The sequence below is a fragment of the Aulonocara sp. 'chitande type north' Nkhata Bay genome, linkage group LG23 (genome assembly GCF_057382095.1).
Source record: "Aulonocara sp. 'chitande type north' Nkhata Bay isolate Kocher_YH1m ecotype deep benthic linkage group LG23, A_spYH_male_GT1.1, whole genome shotgun sequence".
In the NCBI taxonomy this organism is placed as follows: Eukaryota; Metazoa; Chordata; class Actinopteri; order Cichliformes; family Cichlidae; genus Aulonocara; species Aulonocara sp. 'chitande type north' Nkhata Bay.
This window is the reverse complement of record NC_141365.1, coordinates 29179015-29188927: the sequence shown is the minus strand read 5'-3', so window position 1 is coordinate 29188927 and position 9913 is coordinate 29179015. Positions and strand designations below refer to the sequence as shown.

Genomic DNA, 9913 nt, shown 5'->3' with positions numbered 1-9913 from the left:
CATGAAAGAAAGCATTCACTGCATTCACTACACTGTTTTTCTGCTTGCCCAGGCTACTGAAGCACACTGAATGAGCTATGAAGAAATTTTAATTGAATTGAATTGATTTACATGGTCTACAGCAGCGGTCTCCAACCTTTTTTGCGCCACGGACCAGTTTATGCCCGACAATATTTTCACGGACCGGCCTTTAAGGTGTCGCGGATAAATACAACAAAATAAAACCAGTACCGGTACCAAATAAAACAAGATTTATTCATAACACACGTGAAAAGACCCAGGAAAACCGAGTTAACGATAAAAACGATAACAAAATAACACTGAAAACCAATAAAAACCCTGAAAACCATACATTTCACACCTGAGCCTCAACTCTCGCGGCCCGGTACCAAACGACTCACCGGGGGTTGGGGACCGCTGGTCTAACTGCAAAAGAATTGTAACATATCAAAAGTAAAAGTACTTATCATGCCAAGGAGTAGTTAATGGTGTTACTGCGCTGCACTGAAAGCTAATGAAATTAACCTGGAAGTGGAAATTCAGGCCAGTTGAAGTGCATTAACCAAAGGATGGCATAGCTGAGGTATAAACACAGAGATGAGTCAAAGAAAAAAAAAAATCATCTGAGATCCTAAAAGGCTTCTAGAAAAAGCTGAAGAGCAGCTGTGATGGAACTGAACTGAAAGGCAGCTAAATGTAATGCTGACCGCGGATTTTACACTGACATCTGAGCTGAAGTGTCAATGTATCAGTTTTAATTTGAGCAGAATACAAAGCGTTTTCTAAAAAAATAATAATAATTCTGAGTGATTTTGTGTCCTATTTTAGGTTATTAGTTTATGTTTGTGGACATGTGGTGTCTGGTCTTTTTTCCTGTGTGTCTTTGGTGTCATGTTGAGTCTTTTTATTGTAAACTTTGGTCTTTTTTGTGTCCCTCTGTAGTCATTTTGTGTCTTCGGTGTGACTGTAGTCCATGTTTAGTTGCTTTATATCACCTTTCTGTCATTTGTATCACTTTGGTCAAGTTTTGTCTCTGTTTTCTTGTAATTTTGTGTCTTATTTCATGTCTCTGTGGACATTTTGTGGCTGTTTAGTGTGTTGTTTTTATGTCTTTGTGCATGTTTCGCATCTCTTTATTGTCACTTTGGTGTTTTTGTGCCCTTTTAGTCATTTTTTCATCTCATAATGTTTTTCTCTCTCTTTATGTCATTTAATGTCTTTTTAATGTCCCTTTGTCATCATTTTGCGTCATTTTGTTTCACTTTTCTTTTTGTTTTTCTTTTTAGCGATCCCTTTTGTAGTTGTTTTTTGTCCCTTTGGTGTCATTTGTGTCTTATCTTATGTCTTTCTGGTTATTTAGTGTCTCTGGTCTTGTTCATTCTTCTTTTTATAGTTGTTTTATGTCCTTGCTCCTGTTTATGTGCTTATTTCTCATTTTTGTGTTTTTGAGTATATTTTTACTCATGTTGTATCTCTTTGTGTGATTTTATTTTTATTCTTTGTAGTTTCTTATGCCTTTGCTCAGTGTGATTTTTTGTGTGTGTCTTTTTACATCATTATAAAATGACTTTATGGTCATTTTGTGTCCCTTTGAGTTGTTTTATGTCATTTTATGTATTTGTGATCATTTTGTGTCTCACTTGTCAACATTTCTGTTTCTTTGATCTTGTTTTGTGTCCCGACGACAAAGGGACAAAGACAGACAAAACGCGTTTTGTCTATCTTTGCCCGTGTTTTGTGTCTCCTTGGTGTCATGCTTTTTCCTAAGATCCATTGGTTTGCTCTGCCTGCGATCCAGGCTGTATAATCGAACACAGATAACCGAGCAGTTGATGTTGACGTGGTAGTGATATATCTTGAGGTTTTTGGTGGAAACATTCAAATACACGTGAATAAAAGTTAGCAGAAACTGTTTGATAACAGCGAGCAATCATGCTGGACTTTGCCATCTTTGCTGTTACCTTTGTCATCATCCTGGTGGGCGCTGTCCTTTATTTGTACCCGGTAAGTTCCTGCAAGTTTGGCGTTAGCTTGCTACATTAGCGGGCTGTTGCCCTCATCCCAGTGTCCCAACCAAAAAGCGCTTTTAAATGTTTTAGTTCTTGTTCACGAGTTGGAGCACATTATTCTGAACTATTTAAGAGATTAATTGAGTAAGGAGTGTATTTTTCACATTTCGGCTCCCATTTAATATAATATTCATTGACCTAGTCCAGAGAAATCCAACTTCAAGAAGACGGAATGAGCGAAAACGAGATTTTTTTTTTTTCATTTTTATCAGTTTCCTTTATGTGTTTGTGTTACAAGCCGATTTATTTCTAAACTCCAACTAATTTACTTCACATCCCTAAACGATATCATGTTCCATATGCGCATGCCATTCAATAAGAAATTGTTAAATTTTGTATTTTTCAAAGAGGTTCTGAATGGGACCCGCTTTCCGACAGGCAGAGCCATTATTTTAAATTATGTAAAGACTTAGTAGACATGTGGACACCACTGTGAGAAAAACTACTCATGTTTAATGACTTGTATTTGTGTTAAACAACAAAATCTCATTTCTAATCATATTTTCAGTCATCCAGAAGGGCCTCTGGTATCCCAGGTCTCAACCCCACAGATGAGAAGTAAGTTTTCATCTTTACCTTTATTTTTTCTGCTTCTGTTAACTCTTATTCAGTAACAGCATTTTGTAAAATATAGTACATTGTGCATAATAATTAGCTTCTTAAGGGTCCTGTCATCCTAATAGCTTTTGTCAGTAAATATAAGCATATGTGCGTTAATGTTCTATTTTCTGTTCTCCAGGGATGGAAACCTGCAGGATATCATCGACAGAGGCAGTCTGCATGAGTTCCTCGTCGGCCTGCATGATGAGTACGGCTCCGTGGCCTCGTTCTGGTTTGGTGGTCGCCCTGTGGTCAGCTTGGGCTCCGTAAGCGAGCTTCAGCAACACATCAACCCCAACCACGCTAGTAAGCAAACCAGTTTGGATCAGCAGCTTTTCTTACACTCAGGAATTTGTTGGGAAAAATATCTAATTGAAAAGAAGAACATCCTTATGCATAAATCTGCTGTTTCCTGCTTCCTTTTTAGCCGACTCCTTTGAAACGATGCTGAAGTCGCTGCTCGGCTACAAGTCCGGGATGGGAGGCGGGGCCAGCGAGTCCATCATGAGAAAAAAAGTGTACGAAAGTGCCATCAACAGCACGCTGAAAAACAACTTTCCGCTTGTGCTCAAGGTTTCCAAAGCCAAGAAATTATTTTTCTAAAATAAATAAGAAAACCAAAAACTTCCTCACACTTCCTGCTAACTGATATCTTGTTTCTTAGCTGGTGGATGAGCTGGTGAAAAAGTGGAAGTCATTCCCAGAGGGTCAGCACACGCCTCTGTGTGCCCACCTGCTGGGCCTGGCCATGAAGACGGTCACCCAACTGGCTCTGGGCGAGCGGTTCGGGGACGACACTGAGGTCCTTGCCTTCCGCAAGAACCACGATGCGGTGAGAAATTTTAGCACAAACCTCTGTGCAGTAAGCTTGGGGGACACAAAACTTTACTTTATTGGGATGCTAATCAAAAATGCACCATGCTAAAGTTCTGCAGGGAGTTTAAGGCTCTGTAACTGATCATTGATTTTTATTAATTTATTTATTTTTGCTCTTCTGATTCACGCTTCCAGATCTGGTCAGAAATTGGAAAGGGCTACCTGGACGGCTCCCTGGAGAAGAGCTCCAGCAGGAAAGCGCACTATGAGAAGGGTGAGCGAAGGAGGCGTGTCAACGTGTGGGAGCGGTGTCTGGCTTTGTGTGGTGAAGCCAAATGGAAAGTCTGCAGAGGCTCCGATGTTATCTCTGTGTTAAGCCTCTTGACAGACAGACCGAGCACATTCACGGTTACCACCTTAATCAGCAGACAGGCTTTGTTTGGATAGGATCGATAGGGATTTACCTGCCAAGGACAGATGCTATTTTGGGTGCTGTCTGAAAGGGCTGCAAAGACTGCATTTAATGTGTAACCCCACAGAGAGTGTCTGGCACTTGTTCATGTCACTTCATGTAACTCTGACACCCAGTTCTCAAAAAGTGGCTCCCCAGGTGTGAGAATAATTTACCCTTTACCCTATTAGTGCAGACAGGGGAACCTCACATTCAAGGTTTTGATGATTCAGATGTTTTTAAAGGGCCTGTCCAGCAGCTGTGGGACAAAATCTGTGAGCCGTGCCGGGCTAGGATGTCAGATTAGATTAGATAGAACTTTATTAATCCCTCGGGTGGGTTCCTCTGGTTTTGAGCCCTTGAATGTGGTCGGAGTCGCCACGGCTCTCATCTTGTTTTTTCCTCCTCGGTGGTCAGCTCTGTCAGAGATGGAGTCTTTGCTGTTGTCTGTGGCGAAGGACAGGAAAGCCCAGAGGAAGCAGGCGGTGTTTGTGGACGCTCTGCTGCAGTCCAACTTCACAGAGCGACAGGTGAATGCTGATGAGCTTCTGCTTTACATCCTCAGCGCTTTCACAGAGGTAAGAAAAAAAAAAACGCTGAAATCTTGATTGTTTGTTTCAGATCATGGAGGACTGCATGGTGTTCACTTTGGCTGGATGTGTCATCGCTGCGAACTGTAAGTGGCCTGAATCAGAGGATGTGAAGCCTGCCAGATACAGTTTTTATAAGCACAGTTTCCCAGAGTTGTCTGATAGGCACTTAACAATAATGTAATGAACTTTTAGCTCTAAAAGCAAACAAAAGCTAACTTTTATTTATCTTTTATTAGCAAAATGTTGTTTTATTCTGATTCTAAGATTACACACTGTGGTGTTTTGGCAGTGTGTATCTGGGCTCTTTACTTCCTGTCCAATTCAGAGGAAGTGCAGGACAAGTTGCACCAGGAGCTGGAGGACGTATTGGGTTCTGATCCGGTTTCCCTCGACAAGATTCCTCAGCTCAGGTAAGCCTTTTGGACTTTTACGTATTTAGGCGTTCTTGAGTCGTCCTTCACACGCGGTGCAGCCAATAACGTTGATGCGATCGCATTTCCGTCCTCGCGTAGATACTGCCAACAGGTCCTGAACGAGACGGTGAGGACTGCCAAGCTCACCCCCGTCGCGGCTCGGCTTCAGGAAGTGGAGGGCAAAGTCGATCAGCACGTCATCCCCAAAGAGGTATCCGGTTTCCCGGAGTCTGCGGCTCTCAGCCAGATTATTTCAGCTGCACAAACACAGTGTTTGCTGTGTTAATGGTAAACAAGAACAGATAGAAACATTAAATAGCGTAAGAAACATAAACCGAGGATTTTATTTTATTTTATTTTTTTAGATGCAACTTTTGAATGTTTATTTAAAGTCAAGCAAGTGATATTCCTGTTTTGTTTTATTTTTCTTCCTTCCCTATTAAAGTGCGTTGTTCCCTCAGTTTTCCCAGCTGAGGTTAAAATACAGCAGTTTTGTTACACGTAAACACTGTTGTTGTTGTTGTTGTTGTTACTTTCAGACGTTGGTGATTTACGCCTTAGGAGTGGTTCTACAAGATGAGGAAACCTGGAGCAGCCCTTACAGGTTTGACATTTTGGTTTTGACATGTTCTTCAGCCAGTTTAAAAATGGCTGCCAGTTCAAATCCCACTCATTCAAAATTTGCAATACAAAGAAAACTGTACTGGGTCACTAAATTATCACTCTATAAAACAGGATCTGTAACGCTCATTCCCAGTACTTTATTTATATTCTGGGACTAGTATGGTATCCCTTACTAGACTAAGAGGTACCATGCTGTGCACAAGCCCCTCATTTCTGTGTGTGTGTGTGTGTGTGTTAAGCAACCTTAACCAATGAATTGTTAAAACCTTACAAAGGCACCTAACTCAACTATGAACCAGTGTCGTGTCTACACATAACAGAGAACTTGGAAAAGATTTTAAATCTGATCTTTGTCTTTAACAGACATAAAATAGCATTTTTCCAGAGCTATTAGCTGAAAGGTTGACACATCTCGATGTGTTGTGCAGCATGTCCTTAAAAATGTTGAGGGAACTGAACAAGTTCAGGACAAAAAGATGCATGCTAAGAGATGCATCTTAAACTTCAGCTTATCTGTCACTGTTCATGGAAGTCTCAGTGGATGGATTGCTGTGAAGAAGCCATTCTTACTGAAGGGAATCAGGGAGAAAGGTTGAGGTATGAAAATTACACAAGAACTGGACTGAAAATCAGTGACAACATATCTGATCTTGTTAAAAGTAACGATTATAAACAAAGAAAAGTGCAGTCAGATTTTGATCCACCATCCAATACCATCTGGAAAGCATCTGATTGGCAGCGGTTTCATCCCAGAGGCTCAAATATCGATTTGGTGAGCTTGAAACTTTTGTTGTAGCTCCACCAGGGGTCAACATTTAGTTAATGGATTAGGGAAAATTTTACAGGAAGAGCTCAAATAATTTAGTTGATCATCAACACATCTATTTAATTTTTCCTCTATTTCATAAGTAACTTCAAAACTAATGGCATTTTGTCATCAGCCTTAGCTGTTATTTGTGGGGGGGTTGCTTTGAAGTTAATTCTAACCGGTGGGTGGAAATAAAACCTGCTAGCATTACCATGTAGAGCTCGCTGGATTATCAGGTGTTTCCTGTTAAGTCTACAGGTGCATGTCACAGTTATCACCGGGCATTCATCTGCCTTCACCAGGTAACATAAATCTGCAGCCATCAAATAAACTGCAGTTAAAATAATGTGACAGCTTCACAGTGAGGGGCTTTTTTTCTTTCAAGTTAAAGTTGTAATATGTCTGTTTACTGGTTTGGTGAATACTTCAATCCTCCCTCAGGTTTGACCCAGATCGATTCGAGGAAGAATCGGCCAGGAAGAGCTTCTGTCTGCTCGGATTCTCAGGGAATCAGACGTGTCCAGAGCTCAGGTAAGAGGAAATTATCCACACTCTGTCACTCAGACTGCTAATTGTGAAAGCAGACTTCATTAGACCAACTTTGGGAAGTTTTGATAACTATTTGAAGCTCTTCTACACCTGGATGTCCTGCATCAATCACTATTTGGTCTCCGTTAGGTTTGCCTACACTGTGGCTACAGTCGTCCTCAGCACGTTGGTGCGGCAGCTGAAGCTCCACCGACTGAAGGGGCAAGTGGCCGAGATCCGATCCGAGCTGGTATCCGCACCGAAGGACGAAACCTGGATCACCGTCAGCAGAAGAAGCAGCTAAAACAAAGATTTAGAGAAAACGATGAAGAGCAAAAAGCAACACATTTAACATCACTGAATGAAATTACCAGCAGAGTATTCCCTGTTAGACGTCATCGTAGTTCCCCATCATGATGCCAGTAGTTTGGACTGACACTCTTAATTTGTAGGATTTTAAAGGCTGTTTCACCCACCTTGTACCACCACTGAGGCCTTAAGCATGACATTAGCTTTTTCCACTCACAGGTTTAGTTTGTCGAACGCTTCCTGTCTCTTCAGGGAGGGAGGCTCGACGAGTAAAGCTGGAGTTGCTAGGTTCTGGTGGTCTCTGGTGAAAGCCAGTCGAACTGCAAAGCACTGGGCTTTGAACACAGATCCTTTTAAAAGGATGTTGGGCCCTCGGGCCACCCTCATGGAGTCTGTTTCTGTTTCTCTAGTTTGGGAAGAAACATGCGCATGAGCATCTTCTGGGTTGATGAGCCTTTCTACCATCCTGGTATCTTCTCCACATCCTCAAGACTGTGTTGGGCAGACATCGCCTCATGCTACCAGGAAAAATCTGAACTCGAGAAAAAAAAAGTCTGTGGCCACAACCTACTAAACCTTTTATGGGGGTTGTCTTCTTGTTGCCTCTCCAGTTCATCTGCTGTTGGAAACACTGATATCCCTGAAGATCCACCAACTTGTGATGATCAAGTGCTAAGCAGTGTGTATTTCCAGCCCACATGTGCAAGACATTTTAAATTAAATTGGGCCTGAACATGTATAATAAATCAATAATAGCTGTTATTTTGTTTATTGGATCAACAGGTTGGTGTATAAGAGACCAGAAAATAGTAAAAGCATCTCAGCTTTCTACAGGGGGAAGGAGGCGCTTTTAGCTCCAGAAAGTTATTCAGTGATTAGTTATTGAGTGATTGTTGCAGCTTTAAATTAAATGTTATGAGAGCTTTACAGAAGGGGAAGCAAAATCCTATTTTCTTCTCCTACTCCAGACTGGCTTCACAGTAACTAAAGCCTTAAAGAGTAATAAAAAATGAGTCCAGGAAATGTATTACAGGTTTTTATTGCGTACAGTAGTTAATATATAGTTATGAAATGTTTTATTCGCTGAGTTAAATATTTCTGAATTGAAAACTAATTAAAGAAAGAAAGAAAGAAAGAAAGAAAGAAAGAAAGAAAGAAAGAAAGAAAAAATAAATAACCTCTGAAGCACTCAGCAGTGGGAGTGTGCTGTGATGCCGCTTTGTTATTAATTTTGGGAAGCCCGGCTGTGGGGAGAGCCCTGCGGTACCGCGGGCGGCCACGGGGGCGCCAGAGAGCGCACCTCTCCGCTAAAGATGTGAAAATGGCGGAGCTACAAATGCTTCTGGAAGAGGAGATTCCAGCGGGACGAAGCGCGCTGCTGGACAGCTTCACTAATTTGGAAAGAGTCGCGGAGTACTGCGAGAGCAACTATGTCCAGGTAGGCTGACACAACCGTGGAGGGGAAGAAGGTGTAGTTTGTTTGTTTCTTTTTTTTCTCAATGGAGCGAAGTGGTGCTAGGCTAACTGATGCTAGCGCTGCCGATGCGGTGCAGCCGTGCTGTCAGCTAGCCTCGGCTAGCGCAGCAACAACCTGCTGCCGATGCGGGTTTTTTTTGTTTGTTTTTTAAAATTAGATAACAAACTCATAATGTGGCAATTCCCCACCCGATTCACACCGCTATTTGTTTTCCTCTGTGTAACGATGTGTGTGAGCTGTGCATCCCACCGTGGTGGGTTAGCCGGGTAGCTCGTTAGCTTGCTGCTCGTCATCACCCCTCAAACCACCGAGCAGGCACCGTGAAAATCGATTTCTGTGCTCCGTGCGGGGATCAATCACTGCCAGCCAGCTGATCAGGCTCCGGCCTCAGATGTGGGACGCGATATCAAGGCAGATTAACCTCTGATAGGCTGTGACAGGAGACAACCCGCCGTGACAGCGTTACAAACAACTGATTTATGATGCTGTTGATGTAGCAGCCACACTTAAAACCCTTTTAAAATGCTCAGCCTGAAGCCATTCATGTGCACCTCCATGCAGGAGAGGGGAGGGGGGTGATGTGGATACATTTCTGCCTGTGTGTGAGTGCAGCCATTCAGATGCTTTGAAATTCTGCAGGTGTGATCTCATCTCATTTCGGCATCTCCACTCATCACACACTCGCAGGCCAGCTTTCAGTAGGTGAGAAATCAGGGAATAAGCTAGGACACAAGGTGTGATGCTGAAATCTGACATCCCTGATGAGCTGGGCTGATCAGGTCTGACAAGTTGCCCTGGAAAGAAGAAGAAGAAGAAGGAGGAGAGAGGTGGTGGATGTTGGCAGCTTGCTGTCTGGCAGGTTGCCCTGTGAGGTTTTCCCAGCTGCTGTCAGATGGATGTTATCACTTATAGATCAGCTGGACAGAAGCAGGAAGCATCAGGAGAATGTTTAGTGTGATGCTTCACCTCTTACGTTTTCATATTTTCTGTCCTTTTCTGTTTTACTTTAAAGCAGACTTCTTACAGCATTAGTCATTGAGGAATTTAAACCTGCTAACTAATATTTCGGGTTGTCATTCACATGATGCCACAGGTGTGTTTGCTCGAACTCCACGCCCAGGACTTGTTTGCAGTCAAGGGATGTTTCACTAACAAAACCAATCCCTAGTGTGTGAGATGTTTGTATTCACAGACTTCAAAGTAGGGCTGCTCGATTATGGCAAAA

General features: G+C 42.4%; 2 protein-coding genes across 12 annotated transcripts in view; both read left to right on the top strand.

The window, feature by feature from the left end:
- Positions 1-101: 101 nt before the first annotated feature.
- Positions 102-7970, top strand: cyp20a1 (cytochrome P450, family 20, subfamily A, polypeptide 1). Its single transcript, XM_086281840.1, has 13 exons — positions 102-2004; positions 2578-2627; positions 2809-2975; positions 3097-3242; positions 3334-3501; positions 3681-3759; positions 4354-4466; positions 4558-4612; positions 4819-4939; positions 5042-5153; positions 5482-5546; positions 6816-6905; positions 7053-7970. The coding sequence occupies exons 1-13, from the start codon at positions 1933-1935 to the stop codon at positions 7204-7206; spliced, it is 1392 nt and encodes a 463-aa protein (XP_086137966.1). The 5' UTR covers positions 102-1932; the 3' UTR covers positions 7207-7970.
- A 151-nt stretch (positions 7971-8121) lies between these two features.
- LOC147302045 (abl interactor 2-like) overlaps positions 8122-9913 on the top strand; it is a 31721-nt gene continuing 29929 nt past the window's right edge. For all 11 annotated transcript variants that reach the window (XM_086281833.1, XM_086281838.1, XM_086281836.1 and 8 more), the window contains exon 1: positions 8122-8649. In XM_086281833.1, the coding sequence (XP_086137959.1) occupies positions 8533-8649 (117 nt within the window). In that variant the 5' untranslated portion in view covers positions 8122-8532. The remainder of the gene's footprint in view (positions 8650-9913) is intronic.